General features: G+C 53.7%; 1 protein-coding gene across 1 annotated transcript in view; it reads left to right on the top strand.

Moving 5' to 3' along the window:
• Nucleotides 1-27,700, top strand: part of CPPED1 (calcineurin like phosphoesterase domain containing 1) — a 108,821-nt gene that overhangs the window by 53,200 nt on the left and 27,921 nt on the right. The window contains exon 3 of the mRNA XM_062180183.1: nt 26,848-27,270. Coding sequence (XP_062036167.1) covers nt 26,848-27,270 — 423 coding nt within the window. The remainder of the gene's footprint in view (nt 1-26,847; nt 27,271-27,700) is intronic.

The raw sequence follows: 27,700 nt of genomic DNA, 5'->3' as shown, positions 1-27,700 counted from the left end.
GCTGCTCTTCCCACCATGGGCGTCCATGTGATCTCTCGGCCAGTGCTGGGTGCCTGGAATCACCACGTGTCCGACAGGAAGAGTAACACACAGCCCAGTCTGTCTGCTACGAGGCCCTCCACCTGCACTGAGCTGGACGGGAACGATTTATCACTGGGCAAGCATCAGTCAGTGTTGTTGTCATGATGGCCTTGCCCTGGTGGAACAAGACAACTCTCATGGTTAACAAATGACCGGGTCCTTCAGTCTGGTGGAGAGCGGTCACTTGATGCACACAGGAGGCCAGAAAGGACTCACATGTTCCCTGCAGCCCGCCTGTGGTCTGGCCCTGTGCTCCCTGGCTCCAGCCTTCCTCAGCTTCCCCCAGCTCACCAGCCTCCCTGGCCTCTGTGGTCATGTGTGGTCCTTGGTCGCAGCAGGAGGCCAACGCACAGCTCCTTAGACTTCTGTGAGCCTCAGAACCGTGGTGACCAATGAAAGTGTTGCAGCCAGGCTGTGGGAAAGCCCAGCTCTGAACGAACCCTCCAAGGGGGCTGCTCATTGCTCTTGGAATCCGGACAGGTCCCTGGGGCGAGGGGTGGGACAAGGCTCTGCCTGCTGCCCCTGCTGCCACTCTCCCCTGAGCACAGGGGACCTCAGGAGTTGTGGCTGCTTGGTGGTTCCTCCTTGTGCCTTCGCATCCTCTGCCCCACACACGCTGGCCCCTCCTCCGCACCTGCTTGTCCCCTCGGCCTCCTCTCCTTCCTGAACTCCTCCCCACCCTCCAGGTCTCTGCTGCCTCACCCACTCAGGTCTTTGCTGAGACCTCACAGTGGCCTGCACCGCCACTCAGAACACCCACATCCCATGCCAGGACTCCCGGTTCAAGTCCTGTCTGCTCTACTTCCCGCCCAGCTTCCTGCTGCTGTACACATGGGAGACTCGGAATTCCAGGCTCTTGGCTTCAGCCTGGCCCGACCCTGACGATTGTTGGGGGCATCTGGGGAGTGCACCACTGTACAGAAGATTCTTATCTGTGTCTCAGCCTTTCCAGTAAAAGGAAAATAAATAAATAAAAATGAAAAACCGATAATACAGGATTTAAAACTGGCAGTCCTCGTGCATCCTCACCAGCCCTCCCTGAGATCCACCCACCCACCATCATTTTTCTCCATAACACTCAGCACCGTCTGATGTGCTGCATGTTTTACTTGGAACCTGTACCAACTCTCCGTCTGAGCTCCCCATCCACACGGTCTTTGTCGTGTTCCTGTCTGTGTTCCTTGTGCCCAGCAGAGACCCTGGAGCAGCACAGACACTTAGTGTCTGTTAAGCAAAGGGGAAAAATACTAAGTCTTCCTCTCTCTCTACCCATCGTCTGTGCAGTCACCTGTCTGGGCTAGGATTTACTTTTCTTTTTTATTTTAAGAATTATTTTATTAGAGTGACAGAGAGAGGAGGAGAGACACAATGAAAGAGAGAGCTTCCATCTGCTGGTTCGCTCACCAAGTGGCTGCAATGGTCAGGACTGGGCCAGGCTGAAGCCAGGGGCTTCATCCAGGTCTCCTCCCCATGAGTGGCAGGGGCCCATATATTTGGATCAACTTCTGCTGCTTTTCCCAGGTGCATTAGCAGGGAGCTGGGGCAAGAACTGGTGCCCATATGGGATGCCAGCATTGAGGTGGTGGCTTAACCTGCTGCGTCACAACGCCAGCCCCACCAGAACTTACTTGGGTTCTTCTAAACACAATAGCTGGAGGCTTACGGACAGTGAGAGTCAAAATCCAAAGGCGTTGAACCCTCTCCTCCTGTGTCCGTGGCCCCCACCTTCCTACAGTTGAACTTATGTGTTTTTTTTTTTTAATTTTTAATTTATGATGCTGTGAGGACATTCAGTGGACCCCACATTTTTGATTTTCAGTTTGGATCTTGTCCTCTGACTGATGGCACACAGTCCAGTCCTCTCCAAAGACAGGGCAGTGGCAGCACTGAAAGACTGCTCCCAGCTGAGCCCTGACTGCCCTGGCCCTGGCCCCGGCACAGGGCACCGCTGAGCAGTGACATTCCGTACTTCAGGCGAGTTCACTGCATGTTAGAGTTAATGACATTTCCAGCTTACGATGGGTTGATTAGGATGTAACCCCATCATACTGTATTTTACACAATTCTTTATTTATTTTCATTGTATTTGAAAGGGAAAGGGATGGGGATGGAAAATGGGGGAGGGGATCACCCATCCAGTGGTTCACTCCCCAGTTGAAGCCAGGAGCCTGGATCTCAAGCCACGTCGCCCACATGGGTGTCAGGACTCAAGTACTAGGGCTGTCGCCACCTGCTGCCTCCCAGGGTGTGCGCTGGTGGGATGCTAAAATAGGAAGTGGAGTCAGGACTTGAACCCAGCACTCCAGTGAGGGTTGCAGGTATCCCAGGGGCATCAAAGCTGCCACCCAACGCCCACCCGAGAGCATCTGCGTTTGGATTCGATGTGCAGGGTCCGGGGTTCCTAGGAAGGCCCAGCTGCCCCTGTGCAGGAACCCCTGTCCCCACCATGCCGTGTCCACTTGGACTAAGTCAGAACACCCATGTGCGAGGACAAAGTCAGGACACTGACATGCCAGGACGAAGCCCCACCAGGCACTGCGGGCAGGGGACTCTGCTTCCCGGGGGAGGGGTAGGTATCTGCTCCATTGTCCCCTCCCCCCGCCCCGCTTAGGGCAGAGAGGAATCCACGCCTAGACTTCTTCCTGCTTTGGGGACAGTTTACTCTAAATATAGCTTCCACTCCTCACCGTGGCACGCGGGGCACAGCCTGCTTCTCAGTCTCTGCGGAAACATCGCACAGCGCGCGACATCGTGTTCTCGCCCCCAGTTCTGTTTGTCTGTAATAAGTCAGGTTTATGCCGGCACTGCTGTGTGCCGGGCCTCATTGTAAGGGCCAAGCAGAGATGAACTCCCTAACAGTACTGATGACACGGCGTGCTCTGCCGGCGGGATCTACCTTCGGGGATGGGCAGCCTGCGGTCAGTGCTCATCGCTGGGGCCTCACCGCTGCAGCACCCAGCTCGAATCCCAAGGGAAGGCGAGAGTCGCAGTACGTGGGGAAGCAGGTTTTCAGCCCCGCAGAGCAGAGCTGCCTCCTGTGCACTGTCCCAGGCCTCTGTACACGGTGGCGGCAGCCGCTGCTGTCTTCCAGGACTTTTCCTGCTGGGGACCCTCGGGCAGGACCCCGACTCCTCTGCTTCTCGCAGGCTCCACCTCTCTGTCCACCCTGAGCCTCCCTGCCTTGCCTGGTTCCTGTGCTCTGGGGGTGGGCACCGGGGGCTGCTAGGTACGAGGGAAGACAGGAGCTCTGGTGTCTGTTAGATGCACATCCTGAGTCCTGGCTCCTCGAGCTTGGCTTCCACACCTTCCCTCACCGGCTCTGATGAGGCGTGTCGGAGAGCGGTGCAGGCTCCTACAGGAGTGCGTGCGTGTACGTGTGTGTGTGTGTGTGTGTGTGAGAGAGAGAGAGCGCAGGTGAGCATGTGTGAGAACGCGAGTGTGTGAGCATGTGTATGTGTGCGCAGGAGTGTGTATGTGAGATTCTGTGAATGTGTGTATGTGTATAAGTGTGAGCATGTGTGTAACTGTGCGGGTATCATGTAAGTGAATATGTATGAATGTGTGTAGACTGTGTCTGAGTGTGTGTGTGTGAGAGAGAGCACAGGTGAGCATGTGTGAGTGAACGTGAGTGTGTGAGCATGTGTATGTGTGCGCAGGAGTGTGTATGTGAGATTCTGTGAATGTGTGTATGTGTATAAGTGTGTATATGTGTGTGTGCGGGTATCATATAAGAGAATATGTATGAATGTGTGTAGACTGAGTGTGTGTGTGTGTGTGAGAGAGAGCACAGGTGAGCATGTGTGAGTGAACGTGAGTGTGTGAGCATGTGTATGTGTGCGCAGGTGTATGTGAGATTCTGTGAATGTATGTGTATAAGTGTGAGCATGTGAGTGTGTACATGTATGTAACACTGTGTGGGTATCATGTAAGTGTACATGTATGAATGTGTGTAGACTGTGTGTGTGAGTATATGTGAGTGTGAGTGATATCTGTGTGAGCATGTGAAGGTACATGTGTGCCTGTGTCTATTGTGTTTGTGTGAGTGTGTATATGCGTGCCAGATTGTGTGTTGGTATGTATGTGTGTGTGTTGTGTGTGCGTGTGTGAATGTTAAGGGTGTATGAATGTGAGAATGTGTGTGGGTGTGAGTGTGAGAGTGTGTATCTGGGTGTGTGAAGGTACATGTGTGCCTGTCTGTATTGTGAAGGTGTGTATAAGTGTGCCGGTGTGTGTTGTGTATTGTGTGTGCGTGTGTGAGTGTTGTGTGTATAAAGGTGAGAATGTGTGTGGGTGTGAGTGTGAGAGTGTGTATCTGGGTGTGTGAAGGTGCGTGTGTGCCTGTCTGTATTGTGAGGGTGTGTATAAGTATGCCGGTGTGTGTTGTGTATTGTGTGTGCGTGTGTGAGTGTTGTGTGTATGAATGTGAGAATGTGTGTGGGTGTGAGTGTGAGAGTGTGTATCTGGGTGTGTGAAGGTACATGTGTGCCTGTCTGTATTGTGAGGGTGTGTATAAGTATGCTGGTGTGTGTTGTGTATTGTGTGTGCATGTGTGAGTGTTGTGTGTACGAAGGTGAGAATGTGTGTGGGTGTGAGTGTGAGAGTGTGTATCTGGGTGTGTGAAGATACATGTGTGCCTGTCTGTATTGTGAGGGTGTGTATAAGTGTGCCGGTGTGTGTTGTGTATTGTGTGTGCGTGTGTGAGTGTTGTGTGTACGAAGGTGAGAATGTGTGTGGGTGTGAGTGTGAGAGTGTGTATCTGGGTGTGTGAAGGTGCGTGTGTGCCTGTCTGTATTGTGAGGGTGTGTATAAGTATGCCGGTGTGTGTTGTGTATTGTGTGTGCGTGTGTGAGTGTTGTGTGTATGAAGGTGAGAATGTGTGTGGGTGTGAGTGTGAGAGTGTGTATCTGGGTGTGTGAAGGTACATGTGTGCCTATCTGTATTGTGAAGGTGTGTATAAGTATGCCGGTGTGTGTTGTGTATTGTGTGTGCGTGTGTGAGTGTTGTGTGTACGAAGGTGAGAATGTGTGTGGGTGTGAGTGTGAGAGAGTGTATCTGGGTGTGTGAAGGTACATGTGTGCCTGTCTGTATTGTGAGGGTGTGTATAAGTATGCCAGTGTGTGTTGTGTATTGTGTGTGCATGTGTGAGTGTTGTGTGTATGAATGTGAGAATGTGGGTGTACGTGAGTGTGAGAGTGTGTATCTGGGTGTGTGAAGGTGCGTGTGTGCCTGTGTGTATTGTTTGTGTGAGTGTGTATAAGTGTGCCGGTGTGTGTTGTGTATTGTGTGTGCCTGTGTGAATGTTGTGTGTATGAATGTGAGAATGTGGGTGTACGTGAGTGTGAGAGTGTGTATCTGGGTGCGTGAAGGTGCGTGTGTGCCTGTGTGTATTGTTTGTGTGAGTGTGTATAGTGTGCCAGTGTGTGTTGTGTGTGACTGTGTGAATGTGTATGAATGTGAGAATGTGTGTGGGTGTATGTGAGTGTGAAAGTGTGTGTCTGGGTGTGTGCAGGTACGTGTGTGCCTGTGTGTGTGTATTGTCTTTGTGTGTGTGTGGACTTGGTACTCCTCTTCTTCAGACATCGTCTTCCCTCCCTCCTGGTTCCTGCTCACTGCTGTGAGAAACCATCCCTGAGTTTTGTCTTCTGAACCTTCCACTGGGGTTTCTGTTCTGTGGCTACAGTTTGAGTTTCCAAGCGCTTTATCGGTCATTACTCCTTTTAAATATAGCATCCTGTATGGATATGTATATAGCATCCTGTGGTCGTGTGATGGATGCTGCATCTCCGCCCGCTCTGAGCTCGTTAACGATGGTGATCTCTGCTCCCCACACAGCCCCTGCTGATCCCCATTTTGGCGTCAGCATCCGGGCTTCCTGGGAGAGGCTTTCCTTCCCTCAGGGGTCCGACAGCCTTGGCTGCCAAGTGAAGGAGCTCATCTGTGGCCGAGGGGAGGGGACTCATACCCGGGATCTCATTCCAGGGGAGGCAGTGTCTGTCTGGGCTCTCAGCCCTGGTGGCAGAGGCTCCCCGCTTGCAAATGCTGGGGAGTTAGGTCTTTTCTTGTTGGTTCCCATTATCCTGCAGGCTCTGGAAGCCAAACGGGGGGAGGCTCTGTGTCCTGAAATTCAGGGTCTCGTTCACCCTTGGCCTCACCAAGGGACCCCTTACCCCGACTCCCGCAGAGCATGCTGGCTCTCAGGTGCCCTCTGTTAGCTCTGCACAGAGACTCCAGCCCCCCATCTGCCGGGCAGGAACGGCTTCCAGCAGTTGCACACTGTCCTGGTGCCTTCGACTCACGTTTCAGGCATGGCAGTCACCACGAATGCCTGGACACTCGGGACACCTCTGCAATACCAAGTAGAGTCTTTTCCCTTTTTCATTCATTTTTTAAAAATTTCTTAAATTGCGAATTAACCTAAATGGTAAAATGGGATCCATTTGAAGTGAAGAACTTGATGGGGTGAATCCACCCTTCACCACTGCCAGACTCAGAGGTGCACCTGCCACGACCCAGAAGCTCCCTGGAGCCCCTGCCCTGGCAGCAGCCTGTCCCTCACCGCTGCCTGCTCTGGCCTGACCTTGGCCTCCGCTGAAATGGAGCCCTACAGCCTGTACCGTCCTAGGCTCAGCCGGCGTGCTCTGTGGTTTGTTCTTTGTCCTTGTTGTGTGGCATTCTGTCTGCTGATCCAGTGGGTAGGCGTCTCTTTCTTCTGTTTCAGGACTCGTTTGAGTAAGGCAACTGTGCACGTTCCGTCCATGGCTCCGGCTAGACCTGTGTCCTGGTGTCCTTGGACATGTCCCGAGGCGGAACCCCTGGGTCTTCAGGAATCGTGGGTTTACCTTCGGTGAATACCATGGGGGAGTTTTCCACAGCGGCTGCACCAGCCCGGGTGCTGCGTAACCGTTGACTAGTTCCAAGCCCATCACCACTCGCCCATCTTTTTCTAGCATCAAAATTCTGCCTTCCCCTCTTTCCCAGTGCTGTCCTTGGGAGGGGCCTGTCTCTGGGGTGGGACAGGGAGAGCAGCAAAGCTCTCTGTGCTGTCACTCACTGGAAGCCTCTGGTAGGATTTGAAGATGGCTTCTGGCTCTCGAGGTCTCAGCAGACAGAATTACCCTTGTGTTTCCTCTGAGTCATTTCTGCCTGACAGCTTTATAAGAGACAGACAGTCACGCTCTCACTGCTACTCCAGACACCGTTTTCCTCACTCTGCACTGCCAACAACGTGACAAGATAATTCTGATTCCACGTCTTTATCCAATACACTGATTAATAAACAGCACAAACTCAGAGTGTAGTCTGGGGGATTCTCTTGTTAATTCTTTGTCCTGAGTCAGCAAAACTGAGTGCACCGAATGATGGATCTTTAAGCCGGTCAAGTTACATTGAAGTGTAGGCCAGTCTTCTTGCTCTGACCTTTAACCTTGTAATGTCCCAAGCTCGGGTCCCAGGTGGGTACCTGGAGCTGTCTGCACCATTTTGGTGTGGATGCGCCAGGGCTAGGAGGCACATGTGAGCTCCTGGTGCCCTGAGCTGGAAGTCAGGTTAGGTTTCCCTAACACACTCATGGTGAGTGATTGATGCTTCACACCTCCCACCGCTGGGCTCTGTGTCCGACTTCCGTGCGGTGCAGATGGGGCCAGGCAGCTGGGGGTGAGAGGAGGAAGTGAAGGTACCTTCTGCGTTCCCAGTGGAGGGGTCCTTGCGGGCAGACACAGGCACATGTGTGCTGAGATGCTCTGAGCTCAGAGACTCCAGTGTCCGTTCTCCTACCCAGACCGTCCCTCAGGTCCTCACTCCCTGTCCTCTGCCTCCTGGCGAACTTGACCTCCTGTGCCACCGAATCCACAAGACCTGGCTGTTTCACTTTCTTTGATGTGGTGTTGCTTGTTAACACACCAGAAACATAAGGACAGACCCCGACCACCCAGGCCACCAGGAGCCATCTTGTAGTATACAGCAGGCTGTTCAGGGTGCAGCACTTCAGGTCAAGTACTTGTCTCGGTGCATGGTACACAGTAAGAACTCCAAGAGTGACAGCTGGCAGCGTGCTTTCCAACCCACCCAGGGGAGTTATTTACCTCCCTCGGCCAAACCTCACTGGCTGACCTCCCTCACTCTTGGGGACCTAAAGGATGGACCTGACCTAAGGACCCCTTCCTCTTCTCTCCTGCTGCTTTGTGCCAAGGGACGCACTATCCTAAGTCCCCTAACCCAGTGCCCTCCCTCCTATTAATGTAACAAACAGATAACCACGTAATTGTATCTTTACCGACCCTCTAATCAAATGCATGTGATATACTTATTACTCCACATAATGTGCTTCTCTCCCCTAGTATGTTAAATTCCCTCACGGTCCTTGCTACCCGTGGGGATAAATAGTGGGCAGGTTTCCGTACCAGCTGATAAGGGCGATTTTGGAAAGGGAAGAAAGACACAACGTCTGGCAACAGTAACGGAAACCTGGAATAATTTGCCAGGAGAGTAAACAGTGCAGCCGTGGAGGGAGGCTTAGTTGTAGCTCCTGTGTGGTTGAAATGCACACTCATCTGTGTTGTGTGTTAACTGGGGGCGGGGACGGAGGGGCCTGAGCCCTGACCAGCACACATGGTGTCTCATGGGACGACACAAGGCTGCACCCCACAGTTGAGGAACAGACTTGTGCACACCGTGCACTTGCGAGGGGAAGGTGGCTCTCGCCAGAGAATGCACTTCCCTGCTCCTGGTGCCTGCCTGCCCTTCAAGTGCTGCTGAATGCTGTGTTACAAAGTAGCAACCTCTGCAGGCTTGTGAGTCCAGATCAGGTGCAGAGTTCTGATGAATTCAGAAACTGCAGGGTCCAGTTCCTGTTTGAGGAACGGCCACGACTCCATCAGCCTGCGGTGCCTAAGTAGAAGCAGCTTCGACATCCAAGGTCTCCCCCACGGCTCTCGTGACCTTGGGGTAGAGTGGATGGCTTTGGTGCTACTGGGTTCCCTGTTGCCATAGGTGGGAGTGCCCGTGGGACACATACTAAGCAAACACTTCAGCAGCGGCTGAAACTCCCTGGTATGGGATGCGCATTCACTGTACCAAGCATCCCCGAGGGTCAAACTCTGTACCCCGTGAAGCTCAGAGGGTCGTTTGCTCTTAGCTCATGGCTGACTGCATGGTCCCTCGGCGCCTGCTGCTGGGACAGCCTTAGAGTGGGGCAGGGTAGGGGGGTGTCCTTCCCCTGACTGCACCAGTGTGATCCTTGGTGTGCACGTTCTGAGCTTCGTGGGTAGAAGATGTGACCCTGGGCACCTCACCCTGAACACAGAGCATCATTGTCTTGCTTTTTCCTCCGCTCTTTGAAAAGAGAGACAACAGAAGTACTATTCCTTCTCCATGCCTGCAGAAATTAGCGAGCGTGTGGTTAAGTGGGAGGCCGTGTTGTAGGGACAGGTGGTTATCCAGATGATACAGGTGGCACATGCTTGCCTCTGCGCCTGGACAGGTGAGCTGCTCACTGCTAACAGCCGGGGCAGGTATAAAATTTCTTACTGCCAGAAGGAGCCCAACTGGAACATGGGGTCCCTCCTCAGTCCCCAGCACTCTGCCGGTGGACCCTGTGGACAGGCCGGTTCCCAGGCCACTCCTACAGGGCTGAGCCTTGAGCCCTGTGCAGCTCAGCCCAGAGTCGGCTGCCCCAGCCCCTCTCCCCATGACAGCACTTACTGAGCCTTGGTTGGCTCCTCTGCAGGTGGCTGTAATGGGACGATGCGATTGACACCTCTATGAATCCCAAAAGCATGACATGAAAAGAAAATAACAGAGACCTGGATTTGTGCTTTGTCTGGGAAGTCATACAGGCCCCTCCCGTGAAGCACCTGTCCTGAATCGTGTGCTCGTGGAGCTGGAGATGAGTAAACGCAGGGTGGCCTCCACGCTCCTGCAGAGTGGCACGGCCACTCAGGCTGGGAGGCAGAGACCTGCTGTTGGGTTGCAGAACTGGTCACGAACAATGCTCGTTTGTCAACGGGCAGGGTCTTCAGAAAGGCTCTCCCACATGAGATGCCACAAGGCCGCCGTGGCACCCTCAGCAGGTGCTGTGAGGGTTCAGTAAGATGAAGAAGTCAATGAAGGCTTGCACGGCTTGTGATCGGGGCAGAGGTGGGCACAGACAGGTGACACGGTCCACACAGCTTGTGTGGGCGGCTGTGTGTGACTAGATTGTCTGGAGGGGAGGGGCTGGCTGGAGGTCACTGCCATCCTCCAGGCATGGACTCTAAGCAGGGGAGAAGCAGCCCAGCCCAGTGGGCACAGAAGGGATGGGTCAAGTTTGGGAGGAACTGAAGCAGAGGACAAGGGCTGAGCTCCTGGGGAGGGCCCAGGGAGACAGGGACGGACACCCAGAGAGCAGGCTGGGAGGGTCTCAGCAGGCTGGAGGGTCTCTGGCGAGCTCCCTGGCACTGAGAACATAGAAGGTGCCTATGGCTCCTCCTGACAGCACCGCCTTCCTGTGCCCCTGTCCGCCCTGGAGGGGGCCCTAGGAGGAGCCTGGGGCTGGCACTGGTTCATACACGTCAAGGGTTCTCTGGTAAACGGCCTCGGTGTGGGCCGGGATGGCAGCAGGGAGGCGATGGGTAAAGGGTGGGTGATCACTGACACACACACAGACACACACACACCATGGCTGGTGCACACACACACTCACCATGGCTGGCGCACACACACACACACACCGTGGCTGGCACACGCACACACACACATGCACACACGCACACACACACCCCGTGGCTGGCAGAACTTTCCAGAGCGCATCCCTTCTCCAGAGCAGAGCATCCGGTGGCTTCAGCTGAGGGCGCACAGCTGATCTGGCCACGCCTGCTGCATCTCCCACAGGGCTGTGCAGCAGAGGACCCCTGACTGGGCAGCCCAGGTGGGGACGGAGTCTGAGGTCTAACGCGAGCAGGTTGGTTTCCTCCGAGGCCTCCCCTCAGCTCGTGGCTGTCCCTCTTCACATGGGCTTCCCGCCGAGCGTGTCCTCATCACTTGTCAGCATACCTAACGGCCGCACTTTAATTCCCTCTCCAGAGACCCTGTTCCGAAGTACACTCGCGTCCTGAGGTCCCGGGAGTTAGGACTGCGGTAGACAGTCCGGGTGAGGGGGGGGGGGAGGATTCAGCTCTTACGAGGTACATCCTCCCACCTAGGGCAACTTCACAGACTGCTGAAAGTGAAGATGCTACACTTTTAATTGTTCAGTGCTGGGTCCCTGCTGTTAGAGGAGAGGATCTGAAAACAGAGGAGTGGCAGTGTGTGTGCATGGGTGGGTGTGCATGTGGGCTATGTATGTGTGTGGCTGTGCACGTGTATGTGTGCCTCTGTGCCCATGGGCATGTGCTTTTGTGTTGCACTTGTGCATGTGTGTCCACATGTGTGTGCGGGGCTTGTGCATGGATGTGCATGTGTGTAGAAGTTGGGTGGCCACTGGGTGAAGGAGATGCTGACCCTGCTGCTCTTGGAAAGTGGGGGGCTGGTGAGGAGGGGTTCAGAGTGTACCCTGCTGATAACCCACAATTGAAATTAGGGTGAGCAGGGATGAGAGATGGGTGTTGTGTATCTATTCCAGTGTCTCCCTGTTAATTTCTGCACTTGGCCAATCCCAAATTAGACCACACCCACCCACCCCTCTCCACCGCGCAGCTTCCTTGTGCGAGGAAAACGCTGCTGGAGCGCACTCCTCACGGCACAGCAGTGGGGAAGCCAGTGTCCGGAATCACAGACGGAGAGAAGTGGCCGAGGGACCCGTGCAGTGGGGAAGCACCAGACCCCGCAGTCTTGCCGATGGGAAACTTCCCCCCTCGCAAACTCATTCATCGGCCTGCGCGGCACTTGGTTTGCAAGCGACTGCTCCAAGTCTACTTACTCGAGGGCTGTATGGATTGGAGCATTCCTTTCACTGCTGCTGGTGCTGAGCCGGAATGTCCACCCTCTGTCCCCATGGGAAGTCCACGCTCTGTCCGCACAATGAGCAGAAGCCCCCGCTAGTGACCTGTCCCATCGCCCGACTGGCTGTCCCTCTGCTCTCTACCCACGCGTTCCTGTTTCATTCACATCCCCCAGCCGTAGTGGAGCGTGTCCTCATCACTTCTCGTTGGAGTTCGCTCCCCACAGGGAGTAGGGATTAGTAGGGTCTGATTCCCTGTCTGCTTGTTCTTGTTGAAACAACAACTGCCTCCTAGCAGGGCAGATGCGTTCCTAGCGCCGTTGAAATCTATGTGTGGTGTCTGTTATTTAGACAGCCTCCATGGGGGAGAGGAAGCGTTGTGATGGTCTCGGAGGTGGAGGGCTGTGTTCACCGCAGTTTGCCGGCGGAAGCTGGCCACCTCTGCGTGTCGCTGGCTGCGGCAGGGCTGGTTAGAAGGGAATGAGAGCGCACGGGCTCACTGTCTTTCCCACGAAGAGCTTTATGTTCCTCACTGCTGCACAGTGGCTTCTTTGCTTCACACCCGGAGGGGAAAGGCAAATGTGCGTTAGTGTGATGCGTCGTGGTCTCTGTGCCATTGGCTGACTTGCTGCTGGCTGAGCTGCGCGCCCCATGATGCATAGTGGTTGTTTTCCCTTTAGCAGGTGGAGTCCTCACCTGGGGGGGAAGAACAGCAGTGAGGTGGACACCTGTGCTCTTGGAAATGCAGTAACCTACCTGGGCTCATGGCAATCGATGAATGTATTAAAATCCCGAGCAGAGCTTCATGGCCAAGTTCTCCTCCATCCCGGTCTGACCGTTTCCTGCTAAATGTTATAGCAACATCCCAGTAGTAGCCATACCAGGTACACTCCAGCATGGCTCGTTACTGATCCACCATTTGCCAGGGGTTCAGCGGCGGGAAAAATGAACCAGGCATGAGATTTTTATCCTGACAACAAAATATAATTTTGCTTAATTAGGTCGGGCTGCACACTGAGCTTTGCCCACAGCATATATAAAGTCAGAAATCTTGTTAGTGTCAAAAGTACAGAAAACACATTTTTTTTAGCTGAGACCACACCCCAGAGAGAGCATGGCACGTGCAGGAGCAGAACCTCTCTGGGAGGGGCTTGCGGCAGCTGGAGCCAAGCCACCCCCGGTGCATGATTTCAGAACCACTAAGGCAAATTCAGACAAGGATCCTTAGGTCCTTAGGAACTCTGCACGGTGCCACAGGTGAGGAATGCCCTGCCCCAGGCTGCTCTGATGGAGCTCTCTGGGGTGCTCTTCCCCTGGGAGGAAACTGGGCCATGCTCACGAACCGAGAGCCCCTCCCACAGACACCCTGAGCCTGGGCTTGCCCAGAGCTCCGTGAAGTCAGCCAGTTCTGTTCATTTCTGGTGAGGGTCTCATAAAGACATACACGTGTGTGTGTGCACCATGTGCCGTGTGTGTGATTCACATACATGCAGTTATACCTGGGTGCAAGGAGCATGGGGATGGGGTGGTGGGGCGTCAAATCCTATACATGGGCAGACAATGGTGTGGGAGTCTTTACCCCACCCTTGGGTGCCAGTTTCTCTCCTGGACACAGTAGCCACTTTCTTGTATGTCTTTCCCAGATGTATTTCTCTTTTTTTTGGTCTGGGTCCCCCACATGGGTGAAGGGGCCCAAGCACTTTGAGCCATCCTCTGCTGCTCTTCCCAGCTGTTAGCAGGGAGCTGAGTGGGAAGTGGAGCAGCCAGGACTCAAACTGGCGCCCACATGGGGTGTCAGCGTTGCAGGCAGTGACTTAACCCACTGCAGCACAATGCTGGCCCCTCCCAGATACGTTTCTAAGCATAGTTGCCTATTTTCCTCTGACATTTTATTTTCATAATTTTTAAAATGTTTGTTTTCAATAGAGAACCTGTTTACCTGGAGCCACATTCCCAGGTCACCCAAGAAGGTGTGGAGTCCCAGCCCAGCCCCGTGTCTCAGCGTGGGAGGCGCCCTTCCAGGGCCAGCATCCATACAGACAGGGGAACCTCAGCATTCCCTGGGGAGATGGAATTAAAAGATTAAAAGTTGATTCAGGCACCTTGACATCCGTGCTTAGTTTGTTTATAACACACGCTTTCCACGAGCTTTTTGAAGCAGCCCCCTCTGTGTATAGACCCGCACACAGGCAGCTACATGTAAGGTGGTTCTGTCAACAAGGACAGTGACATGGTATCGGAGCTGAGGGTCCCTGCGCCTAGAGACACGTTACTCACACGTCTGCGCAGTGCTGTGTGAACAAACCTAGTGCGCTGCCCATTGAGTGCCAGTGTGGCCCGTGCAGATATTTACAGCATGTAAGCTCTGGTTTAGCACACTTGGTTGTGTGTAACATGTCTTGGTGTAACACACACCATTGGGTGTAGCATGTAATCCTTGTGGCACATGTGGTTGTGTATAGTACGTAACTTGGTGTGACACATGTTGTTGCGTTGTACTTCCAACTTTAAATAAGGGCGACTGTGTACACCCCAGACAGCCGTGCAAGGTAGTACCTGTTTCCCATGTCCTCACCAGCTACTTGTAGTGTCAACACTTTGTGATTGTTGCCGTCGTGATGCTTAACACGGCAGGAAAAAGGTTTCAAGGACCGGACCTGCAGTCGTGGTCTTGCATCTCAACGTAGAAACACAGGGAGGGACCTGCAGCACCCCCGCCCCCGCCACCGGCAGTAGTGTGCGTCCTGTGTGTGTTGGTACCGGTGGGGACTGGTGCACCCTTTCCCATTTGCGGCTGAGAACTCTAGCTCTGTAGTCAGGCCGGGTTAATGCTGACGAAACCTGAGTTTAGGGTTCACACATTTAGTCAATAAAAATACAGGAACACAGGGGCGGGCATTTGGTACAGTGGTGAAGTTGCAGCCTGGGATGCCTGCATATTGGAGTCACTGGGTCCAGTTCCAGCTTCTCCACCTCCTGTCCAGCTCCCTACTGATGGCACACCCTTGGAGGCAGCAGCTGATGGCTCAAGTGACTGGGTCCTTGCCACGCACGTGGGAGACCCAGACTGACTTCCAGGCTCTTGGATTCAGCCTGACCCAGCCCTGGCTGCTACATGTGTTTGGAGAGTGACCCAGCAGATGGAAGATCTCTGCTTCTCTCTCTTTCTCTGCTTCTCTGCCTTTTAAACAAAAATGAAGATAAATATATAAAACAATTTAAGTATGGGAATTCAAGTATTATAGGGGCTATAACTAGAAATGACCCTTCATATGCAATTATTGGACATCCTTTTATAAAGATTTTTTTATTTGAAAGTCAGAGTTGCAGGGGTGAGGAGAGAGACAGAAAGAGAGAGAGAGCGAGCGCTCACACTTCCACCTGCTGGTTCACTCCCCAAATGGCCGTAGCAGCTGAGGCTAAGTAAAGCTGAAGCCAGGAAGTAGGAGCTTGACCCTGGGCTCCCAGGTGAGTAGCAGAGGCCCAAGAACTTGGGTCATCTTTGGCTTTTCCCAGGCCATGGGCTGGGAGCTGGATTGGAAGTAGAGCAGCCAGGACTCAAACCAATGCCTGTATAGGATACCCATGTCTCAAGTGGCGACGTTATCGGCCACGCCACAACACCGGCCTCTAGACATCTCATTTTGTAATCTGGCGACTTCAGGTGGGTTAAAATCCATCTGTACTCTGAGCTTGAATGCAGTCTTCTTTTTTTTTTTTTTTTTTTTTGACAGGCAGAGTCAGACAGTGAGAGAGAGAGAGAGAGAAGACTGCAGTCTTCAACCTGTGTTTTCATTTGCACCGTTCAGTCTCTCACATAGGCACGTAAAGTCTCTCACATAAAGCACGTAGCTCAGGGCCTGGTGCACGCCGGCACTCAGAAACCCGGTTTCTTTTCGTTACTCTGATACCAGTTCACTCCTCATTGCCCCACTTCCTGAAAGGCATCCCGATCTCTCTCTTCCCTCTTCGCCCCCACTGCTCCCTGCCCTCTATCCTGGCCTCTCGTCAGCGGGGCCTCCGTCTCCCAGAGCCCTGGATGCTTTCCCATGGGGTCAGTCACCCCACCCTGAGCTGCAAGGGCACCCAGTGCCCCGTCACATAGTTCTTCGCCGGTTCCCGTCCTGGGCCCCTCTGTAGAGCTAGGGCTCCTTGAAAGCGAAGCTGACGCCTTCAGGGTATGGGTGAGCCCACAGTGGGATAGCAGGTGTGTTTGGAGTCCATTCTTCTAGCCCTGCATTGACTGTGGCTGCATAGATTTTTGCCTCTGGCTTTGAAAGAGCAGTGGCTGCATTGGGAGTTTAATTGTGAAATGCCTAAGAACTTGCCATGATGTTGTGTATTTAAAATCCCACATGGGGTCCAAGAGCAGAGCCAACAGTGCGAGAGTTCAGGCTATAAAATGGAATCGGATAGTTAAAAAAAAAAAAGAGGCAGTTCCTTGTAAATAAGCCTTTTTTGCCCCTGTGACACTCAGCAGGTGTAAATAGAAGCACCGCGCCCATCTTCCATGGCAGGAGCTCACCAGGACCAGGGCGGCGCTGCACACACCTGTCCTGGCGCTCCCTCGACCAGGGCCTTGCACCGTGTGTTAGCCTCAGGCCAAGTCTCAGGTGTCTCAGGTGTCCCAGGTGCCAGCAGCTCTTGCTTCCCTTGCATTGTGCACACACTTTACAGCAGCACCAGGCGGAACTCTGAAGAAGCCAGTTGCAAATGCAATGATCGCCCTGGGGAAGGTAATTCCTGGAAGACCTCGGCCAGAAGCAACAAGCTCAGACAGCAATGCGTTCCCATTCACGTGTTTCTCCCCCCAAACTTCTCTGATTCAAATGCATAGAAGGGCGTGCGTTTCTATGGTTTCAGTGGTATCCTTTCTTCTCCCTCCCAGCATCACAGTCCTGGTCCAGTCTTCACCGCCTCCGTGCCGGAAGCCCTAGACTCCCTCTGCCTCTCCAGCACCCCATCTGCCTCTGGGGCCAGGGATTGCTCCTGAAGACACAGTCTTCCGGACATGGCTCACTTCTCAGGGCAGGGCTGCACACCCTCACTGCCTCCCTGGCCCGCTGCCCCTCACTGCGCAGCACTACACAGCCCTGAGGGTACACATCCCACTTCTGCTCCCGTCCCAGAATCTCAGGATACTGGGAACGATACACTTTGCTCTGGGCACCTGTGTGTGCTGCTGAAGACGGGGCATTCTCAAGAATGGGAGGATGGCTCTGAGGACCCTTAGCATAGCATTGGGGGTCCTGTAGGCAGTGGGAAGAGAGGTAGTGAGGACAGGAAGCTGAAGCATTTGGGCAGGGCCCTGACAGCCGTGGTGAAGCTGTGCATGGCTTCTCGTGGGAGGTGGGACTCGCTGATCAGATTGGTGACGTAGGAATTACACAGCGGCTGTGTTGGACCTCTCAGTTGCAGAGATGCCCACTTGCTCGAGAGGACGCCCAAAAACCCAGACTCCAAACCAGCTGATGCAAAAAGCATGAGGTATTTATTGTACGTTTGCACAAACGGGCCCCCCACCTCAGGCAGTGAGGAGCCTTGAGCGGCAGTTTTACACAGGTTATATAGGCAACGAATTAGCATATTCCTAACGCATGCATAGGATTGGTCAGTTCAGAGGGACCGTTAGCATATGGGAGAATGCTGGCGAAGAATGCTGGTGGAGAGTGCTGGTATAAAATGCAGAGGTGGCACGGGATTGGTTGGTTCGGAGGGACAATTAGCATACCGGAGAATGCTGAGGGAGAGTGCTAAGGTGTTACAGGATTGGCCGGTCGCAGTGACATCATAAGTGTGCGCCTAGAGACCCTCCGAAGGGAGGGGCAGCTCTGCTCTGGGGCGCGCCCAGAGGTTTCCTGGAGGGGAGGGGCAGCTCTGCTCTGGGGCGCGCCCAGAGGTTTCCTGGAGGGGAGGGGCAGTTCTGCTCTGGGTAGCATCTAACCTCTTAAGAAGCCCCTGATATTTGCCCAGGCCTAGTTTCCTGTCCCTCTCCCCCATAAGGGTCCTTCAGCTGTAGCGCGAGGGAGTATTCGGAAGGGGCTGGAGTGGCGGCTGGGAGGCTGGCTGGGAGGCTGTTGCAGTGGCTCAGGTAAGAGGGCATGCTGGTCTGGATCAGTGTCACATTCGGGGGATGGAGACGGATGGAGCGGTTCCAGCAATGCTGTGCTCGGTTTAAATGCCACACCCCACCCGACACGCTCACCGCCTTCCTCCAGCCAGAGGGAACGTCTCTCCAATGCTCAGGACCATCACCGCGTCGGGAGATCTCCATGACCTTGTGATTTGCCTTCCGACAGTCACTGGTTCTGGAAGAGCTCCCCTTCCCTAGAGAGCTCGTGAGCTTTGTGGAGCTGCGTCTTAGCTCTCCTCCCTCCCACGGTCCCCACCAGCTGACCCCAGAATCCCTGTGGAAATGAACAGCCTTGCAAAGCAGCAGCCACATGGAGGGGCTCACACCTTTTGATCTAGAACCTACTAGAAAGCTGCAGTGTTGAAGACAGTGTGCTGGCAGCGTGAGCACAGGCACGGCGATCCCTGGAGTCCAAGTGAGAGTCCAGAAGTAAACCTGCACGTTCACAGCCGGTTACCTCCCCAGTGAGTGGTGCGGGGACAGCGGGACATCCACACACAAAGACCAAATCTGGACCCTTACCGCATACCTCACATAAAAATCAACTCAAAGGTGTAGCACAGACCAAATAAGACCTAGAACTAAAACTCTTAGAGGAAAACATAGGCGTAAATCACCATGACCTTGCACTTGATTGGTTTTCTTAGACGTTAAAAACACAAATGACAAGTGAAAAATGGCTACATTGGACTTTATGAAACTTGAAAAACTTTTGTTACTGCAAAGGACATTATCAAAAATGTGGAAAGACAATCCACAAAGTAAAAGCAATTGCTTGAAAATCCTGTGGCTGGAAAGGCCTGATATCATGGTGCATAAAGAACTCTCACAGCTCAGTAATGAAAAGGCAAACAATCCAATTTACAAAGGGACAAAGGGCTTGAATGGACATTTCTCCAAAGACACATAAATTGCCAATAAGCACATGAAAGATCTGCACCATCGCTGGTCACTAGGTAAATGCAGACGAAAACCACTGTGAGATACCGTGCCACACCTGACGAGAGGCTCGTTAAAGAAACTAGCATCTGGCCGCACCACGGCTCACTTGGCTAATCCTCCGCCTGCGGTGCCGGCACCCTGGGTTCTAGTCCCTGTTGGGGCGCTGATTCTGTCCTGGTTGCTCCTCTTCCAGTCCAGCTCTCTGCTGTGGCCCGGGAGGGCAGTGGAGGATGGCCCAAGTGCTTGGGCCCTGCACCCGCATGAGAGACCAGGAGGAAGCACCTGGCTCCTGGCTTCGGATCGGTGCAGCGCTCCGGCCATAGCGGCCATTGGAGGATGAACCAACGGAAAAGGAAGACTTTTCTCTCAGTCTCTCTCTCTCTAACTCTGCCTGTCAAAAAAAAAAAAAAAAGAAAGAAACTAGGATCTGCGAGGAGGTGGGGTCTTTGGGGAGCCAACCATTGCTCACAGGAACGTCAGATGGCATGTGGGAAGACGAGACTCGCTAGTTCCTCCATCAGCTAGACTCAGAGGGGCAGCATGACTCAGCAGTTTCACTCCCAGGTGTAGACATTTCCATCCCACACTTGTATGCGGTGTTCATAGCAGCGTCGTTTGCAGGAGCCACAAAGGGTAAAAGCAACCCAGACGTGTATCAGCCGAGGCAGGGATAAGCACAGGGTGGTCTGTCCTTAGAGCAGAGCGTTGTTCAGCAGTCAAGGGGTGAGCGCTGACGCAGGCCGCAGCAGAGGTGAACCCTGGAGACGGCAGAGGGAAAGACATGGGTCACAGGAGACCACGTGTGTGAAAGTCCGGAGTGAGGAGACGTGCAGAAGGCACATCGTTGGTTATCTGATTTTTTAGGCTCTTTAGGGGAGCAATAATGAGAAAAGAGGTTGAGAAACATGCATCCCATTTAGTAAGAAATAATAGACTGAACACATGAGGGCAAGGCAGCCCCTTCCTCCTCTGGGGTTGGGTTCCATTCTGGTCTTGAAATAAGAATAGAGACCTCTGAAATAAAAATAGAGACCTCTTAGCGCTGCCCTTGGAGGCTTCCCTGGTGTCAAGGCTGCAGATGGAAATGCAGGTGTTAGAAAGAACACAATTTGTCCTGGGCACAGTCTTTGCTACATTTCTGTAAACTGAATGTGCCCAGGGTGACTTTTTTTTTTTTTTAAAGAACTTTCTTGTTCTCTTCTCTTTCCCTTTTCTCTCTGAGAGTTCGTTACTCTTTACTGAGTTCTTTACTGAGCTTCTGTGTTGACCTTGTCTTCTGTTTTGTATTTGTCCCCATTCAAATGACATTTACATATGCTTATCAGATCTAATTTCAGCACATTTGTGTTTTTCTTAAATGTCTTGATTACTCTTCTGATTGTCAAAGTAATGCATGCTCACAAAAATTCAAACTTCGTAGGAAACCAAAAATGTCACAGTGGTGCCACACATTTTTAGATATTTTTTTGTCTCAGAAAATAACCAGTTTGTCGACTGGTTTACGACAATATACAGCCGTGCGTTCTAGCTAGGGAGGCTTCCTGTTGGCACGTAGCTCCCCAGCCCTCAACAGCGTAGCCTGGCTATGTGTCCATCACCCCCGATCTGGTTCTTCTCTGTTCTTTTTGATGTTTAGGTCTTATCTGGAGGGTTGCAGGGTACCAGATAGAATGAAATTACTCAAGTCTACAGTGATATTTCCTAATTTCTCCCTGAAAGGAGTTTGCATTACTGTGCTATGATGTTTTTTTTTTTTTAAAAAGATTTGTTGTTTTGAAAGGCAGAATTAGAGAAAGAGAGAAAGAGATCCACTAATTCACTCCCAAAATGCCCACAACAGCTGGAACCCAGCCAGCCCCAAACTGGGAGGTAGGAATGCAAGCTCTTTGATGTCCCAGGAGCATCAGCAGGAAACTGAATCAGAATCATGGGGTAGCTGCTACACAAACCAGACATTGTCGCTAGGGACTCGGGTGTCATGAATGGCGGCTTTGAACTGTGATCCTAACCACCGTTCTACTTCCTGACCACTCCAGGTTCCAAATACAAAATGAATTTATATGCTCTTAGTATACATGTAAGTGGACAGACAGTATTTGTGTCCCTGTGACTGGCATGTGTCCCTGTGACTGGCGTGTGTCACTGAGTGTGACATCTTCAGTGTTCATCCCTGTTGTTCCCTGTGCCGGGATTCCCGAGTAATATTCCAGGGTGTGGTTGTGCCATGGTTTGCTTATCCATGCACCTGCCCATGGGTCCCTGGGCTGCCTCCACGTTGCAGTTACCGTAAACGATGCTGTTAGGAACACGGGCGTAGCACTGCCTCTGCGGGACCCTGCCTTGGTTCTTGCCATGTATCCCAGAAGCTCAAGTGCTGGTCACATGGTGACCCCCTCGCACTTCTGAGGAGCACCCACACTGCTGTCCTTAGTGGCTGCGCCGTTTCTCCCCCCGGGGACAGTGAGCACACATCCTCTCCAACGCCTGTCACATTCTGTCTTCCTTAGCATCGCCCACCGGAATGGGCATGAAGTGACCGCTCACCATGGTTTTGATTTGCTTGTCCCCCAAGCACCGGGGGTGCCGAGCATCTCTGCATGTGCACGTTGGCAAGTGGGGTACACTGTGTGGAGAAACCGCTGTTCAAGACCTTTGCCCACTTGTGAGTTTCTGTTTTAATTGTGAAGTTTGAGAAACTCTCTGTGTATTCTGATGGCTCCCTTATCTGATACACGATTTGCAAACATTTCTCCCATTCTGTAGATTACCTTTTATCTGTGTTGAGAGTGTCTTTTGGTGCACAGAAATTTTTAACTTCCATGAAGTCTAATTTGTCTATTTTTTTCTTCTGTTGATGGTGCCAAAGCATCAGGTTTTGTCTTGAAAGAGAGCTTTAGATTTCTGCCAGTAATGTTCTCCCAGTCTCCTTGTGAGTAAACGAGATGAACGGCCTCTCCGTAGCACAGGTGTTTAGGAATCGTTCCATGGCCTGTCCCCTGTCCTGTAACCAGCACACCAGCTTCCCTGCTGCTTCTGCCACCTGAACAGCTCCCAGCTCCTGCAGGTTGCCCCCTAGGTCTTGACTGCTTAGAGACAGAAATACAGCTGACTTCTGGATGCCTGCTTCACGTCCAGGATAATCTCTCTTAGGAGTTCCAGGGACCTTGCTTGCTTTGTTTCTGTTTGTCTTTTTTGCAGATTCTTTGGGATGTTGATGGAGTCACTTGTGTCTTCCAAGGACAGACACTTTGTTTCTTGGCTTCCCATCTGTGTGCCTGTTCTTTCTTTGCCTTGCCTTACGGCACTGGCTGGACTTCCGGGAAGGGTTCAGTGAGGGCCATGAGAGCAGCCCTTGCCGCCCTCCACGTCTCGGGGAGAAGCCATCTCTCACCGTTACATGTGATGTGCGAGTCTTTTATCAACTGAAGATGTGTGTGTGTCGTCCTAGTAGAGTAAGAGATCTTATCAGATGCCGTCTTTTGAAGGCTCTTTGGGAAACAACCAGGACCATCGTCTCGGCCTTAATGGAGTCCAGCAGAAATGCACCGTCCATTTCACGGTGCCACACCATGGGAAAGTTCATAGTCAACATAAATATTTTCTGCTTAGGATAATTCCTTTTACCTCCTGCCTTTATCTTATTACAATAATAATTATTACTATGATTATTATTATTTATTTTAGAGACAAAGAGCTCCCATCAGCGGTTTATTGCCCCAAATGCCTGTAGCTGCTGAGACTGGGCCCAGGCTAAAGCTGGGAGCTAGGAACTCAATCCAGGCCTCCCACGTGAGTGGCAGGAACCTAATTGAGCCGTCACCTGTTCCCGCCAGGGTGCACGTTAGCAGGAGGCTGGAATCGAGCAGAGCCAGACACTGGCACTCAGATGTGGGAAGCGGACATCTTAACAGGCTTCTTAGCTACAAGGCCAAACGCCCACCTCCACCGCCACATTAATCCACTGCCGTTTTCAAGCTTTAGAAAATGCTGGGGCCGGTGCTGTGGCACAGCAGGTTAACACCCTGGCCTGAAGCACCGGCATCCCACATGGGCATTGGTTCGAGACCCGGCTGCTCCACTTCCCATCCAGCTCTCTGCTATGGCCTGGGAAAGCAGTAGAAGATGGCCTAGGTCCTTGGGCCCCTGCACCTGCGTGGGAGACCTGGAAGAAGCTCCTGGCTCCTGGCTTCGGATTGGCGCAGCTCAGGCCGTTGCGGCCAATTGGGGAGTGAACCAGCGGGTGGAAGACCTCTCTCTCTTTCTCTACCTCTCTCTGTAACTCTGACTTTCAAATTAATAAATAATTTTTTTTTTGACAGGCAGAGTGGACAGTGAGAGAGAGAGACAGAGAGAAAGGTCTTCCTTTGCTGTTGGTTCACCCTCCAATGGCCACCGTGGCTGGCGCGGTGCGGCCGGCTCACCGCGCCGATCCGATGGCAGGAGCCAGGTGCTTCTCCTGGTCTCCCATGGGGTGCAGGGCCCAGGCACTTGGGCCATCCTCCACTGCACTCCCGGGCCATAGCAGAGAGCTGGCCTGGAAGAGGGGCAACCAGGACAGAATCCGGCACCCCGACCGGGACTAGAACCCGGTGTGCCGGCTCCGCAAGGCGGAGGATTAGCCTAGTGAGCCGCGGCACCGGCCAATAATTTTTTTTAAAAAAATGCTTTAAACGCCGTTCCCATCCAAGATCTTCCTCGGTGGGCAGCAGGCACGGGCCATCGCACGGGCTCTGTCTCAGCAGATGCTCTCGTCCGCCACGGAGACTCCCCGAGAGCAGTCCTCCCCTTTCCCTGTCCCGAGTCGTTTCTCACGGTCTAGGTCTCCCCTCCCCTCCCCTCCCCTCCCTGCCGCCCTGCCTGGCCTTGCCTGGCCCTGCCTGGCCCTGCCCTCATGGGCACTACATCCTTGGCCAGGTGCCCCTGATTTCCTCGCCGTTGTACCAGCGAGGTGTGGCCCTGGCTTTCGGTTCTCTCGCGTTTGCGGCGGTTCCATGCCTGCTCTGCAGGGAGCGGCACAGGCTCTGTGAGCTCTGGGGGTGCTGAGGCGTCACTGACACCTGACCCTCCAGGGACGGTGAGAAACAGAGGAGAGCGTGTCGCACACAGCACGGATGTCCTCATTGAACTCGCCTCTTTGCCGGCTAGAATCCACTCCCTTTCTCCCGCACTCTTAACTAGAAATTGCTCACATCCCTAGGGGACGTGTTTATTCCTTCCGAAGGGACATGTTGTTTTGATGCCCACCCGGGGGTCGCTGATTTAAGAAAAGGAAGAATTCATTGTATTTGGGTTTTCAGGAGGCGGAGGGGAGACAGCTGGCATTTTGCAGGCTTGTTTGATCCGGGTCCTAGAGCTCATGGGTGCTGTGGTCTCCATCCTTACAACTGCTCCTGAGGTGTGAGAGTAGCCATCCCTTTCTTTTATTTATTTATTTTTTATTTGACAGGTAGAGTTATAGACAGTGAGAGAGAGAGAGACAGAGAGAAAGGTCTTCCTTCCGTTGGTTCACTCCCCAAATGGCCGCTGTGGCCGGAACTGCACCGAACCAAAGCCAGGAGCCAGGTGCTTCTCCTGGTCTCCCATGCGGGTGCAGGGCCCAAGCACTTGGACCATCCTCTACTGCCCTCCCAGGCCATAGCAGAGAGCTGGACTGGAAGAGGAGCAACCGGGACTAGAACCTGGCGCCCATATGGGTGCTGGCGCTGCAGGCAGAGGATTAACCAAGTGAGCCACGGCGCCGGCCCCACCATCCCCTTCTCACACACAGTGAGCTCCAGGCCCAGTGCCATGTGAGAGGTCAGAAAGAGCTTGAAGAGCGCGGCAGAGAGGCTCGTCTGGTTGAGGGGATTCGGGGGACATGGGCACTGGGCTCTTTAGCAGGTTGCTGGGCCAGGGGTGGGGGTGGGGGAAGTCCTTGATTTCTTGGAAAGCAGCCAACCCCTGACGTGGAAAACAGCATCCTGTTCCCGGGTGGAGTTCCCAGATCTTTGTCCTAGATCACTTTGGAGGGTAAGGTTCCCTTTCCCACTTTTGTATTTTTAAGATTTGTTTGTTTATTTGAACGGCAGTATGACAGAGAGAGAGGAGAAGACAGGGAGAAAGAGGTCTTCCATCCCCTGGGTCACTCCCCAAATGGCCACAACAGCTAGGGCTGGGCCAAGGCTGAATCTGGGAGCCGGGAACTCCATCCAGGCTCCCGTGTGGGTGGTAGGGACCCAGGCATTTGAGACATCTGCTGCTGCTCTCCCAGTGCATTAGAAGGGATCTGGGGGGCCAGCATTGTGGCGTAGCAGGTACAGGCACTGCCTGCAGCTCCAGCATCCCATATGGGTGCCGGTTCAAGTCCTAGCTGCCCCACTTCTGTTTTAGTTCCCTGCTAACGTGCCTAGGAAGGCAGCAGAAGATGACCCAAGTCCTTAGGCCCCTGCACCCATGTGGGAGACCCAAATGAAACTCCTGGCTACAGGCTTCCATCTGGCGCAGTAGGTTAATCCTCTGCCTGTGGCGCCGCCCTCCCATATGGGCGCCGGTTCTAGTCCTGGCTGCTCCACTTCCAATCCAGTCTCTGCTGTGGCCTGGGAGGGCACTGGGAAGACGGCGTTGCTGACATGGATCAGCAAGGCCACAAGATGCGAGCACACACTGCAGACGAGTTTGAGTGGATCTGTGAGCGGCTCGGGAACCGAGTTAGTCACAGACTCACGTGGGCGTCCGTGCTCCTGGCGGGAGCTTGGCCGTAAAGGAAACCGTCCTACAGTCTTGTCCTTGAAGTGGTCTTTCTGAAACGCTCTGCGTCTACCCTTGGTTTCTCTCCGGCGTTACACCAGCTCCTGTCCCCCGTCGGCCTGTGTGTGGCTGGAGCTGGATAGACCCTGAACGCCAATGTTTCTGCTCTGTGGTCTTTCCTGGCCACACTTGCTGCCAAAGGACCTCTGGGCTTGCTTTCCACCTGTAATCAAGGCGTGACGGCTGTATTATTCACCGGCTGTGCTGTGGTACGTCCACTCGGGCAGGGACCGCGCCCTCCCTCCTCCCTACTCTGAAATACACAGTGGAAGACCATCAGTCACAGTAGCCGGGCAGCGTCCTCTGCGCACTGCATCATGGGCGTGGGAGTTCCAGCCGTGTGCCCTGCTGCATTGCCCAGCTGCCCTGTCTCGCCTCCCTCGGTGCTGTCTTTGCCTGGCGCTGGCACACTCCTGAGGACTCACGCAGCACCAGCGTTTCTTTGCCCTGCCTTGCTTTGCTCAGCAGTGGCGTCCGGTTCAGATGGGTGCGCGTCGGTAATGTGCTTGACAAAACCACCCGACTCCATAGCTTAGAGGCAGCGCCTTGGGTCTGTGTGGCTCGATCAGTGCCTTATCGTCAACACTCGATAAATATTTGTTGCTCAGATTAGCATAGAGAAGTCAAAAAAACCGATGTGGAAGTGAATGGCTCATTTTAAAATCCATCCAGTAAAGTTGTCACGCACTCTTCCAGGAAGCGTGGAAGGAGGAGGCATCTGGGTGCCACGCGCCTTGCAGCCCTTTGTGGAAATAGCCAATTCCGTTCTGAGTCCCGTGCACCGGGAGAGAGGAGCTTGGGGTTAAGGTGTTGAGCCCCGGGTACCCTGCTGCACCATGGGTGGGGTGCAGAATGCCAGCCCCTGTGCATGGCGTGCAGTTTCCGTGGGCTTGGTCCAGTGGGTGTCTAGGCTCTTCTGGGCCCTAACCTCACACGAGTAGGTGTGTGACCAGCCTCTGTCTGTCTCTGACTGTGGCCCTCACTCATGCAGGCACGCCCTGGCGGAAGGAGCAGACGCAAGACCTGCAGCGGGTGCTCCGGCAGCTGGACAGAGACATCCCGCTGGTCTTCGTCAGCGGCAACCACGACGTGGGCAACGTCCCCACGGCCGAGACCATCGAGGAGTTCCGCCAGACCTGGGGAGACGACTACTTCAGCTTCTGGGTCGGGGGCGTCCTGTTCCTGGTCCTCAACTCCCAGTTCCTGTTCGACGCGTCCCAGTGCCCGGCCCTGAAGCAGGCCCAGGACCGGTGGCTGGAGCAGCAGCTGAGCGTCGCCGGGCAGCGGAAGTGCCGCCACGCCATCGTCTTCCAACACATCCCACTGTTCCTGCAGAGCATGGACGAGGACGATGACTACTTCAACCTCACCAAGCCCGTGCGGCAGGAGATGGCCGACAAGTTCATTGAAGCAGGTACCGGCCCCAGCGCCGCGGGCGTCTGCACGGGGCAGGGGGTAGGCGCGTGCCAGGTCAGCCTTGGGAGACTGAAACGGAGCACCCGAGGCAGCCGCTTGTTTGTTTCACATTCTGGGGTCGGGCAGGCCTCAGTAGTCCAGCCTCTGGCGAGGACAGCTTCCTGGCTGGGCCTGCAGTGGCCCAGGGCATCACATGGTGGGGACAGCGGCCCCATGACTATCTCTGTCTATGTGGTCCCTCCCTCTCCTTGCAAAGCAGCCGGTACTCGGTCATGGGGGCTCCACCCCAGTGACCTATTCCAGTCAAGTCAGCCCCCACCTCTCAATAGCATCACTGGACAAAGCGTTCCCCCCTCTTAGCTCTGTTACCTTAGGACTTGGGGCTCGGACTCCTGCTTGAGCTCCAGGACCAAATATTCAGAGCAGGG

The sequence above is a fragment of the Lepus europaeus genome, chromosome 21 (genome assembly GCF_033115175.1).
Source record: "Lepus europaeus isolate LE1 chromosome 21, mLepTim1.pri, whole genome shotgun sequence".
In the NCBI taxonomy this organism is placed as follows: Eukaryota; Metazoa; Chordata; class Mammalia; order Lagomorpha; family Leporidae; genus Lepus; species Lepus europaeus.
This window is presented reverse-complemented; position numbering and strand designations above follow the sequence as displayed.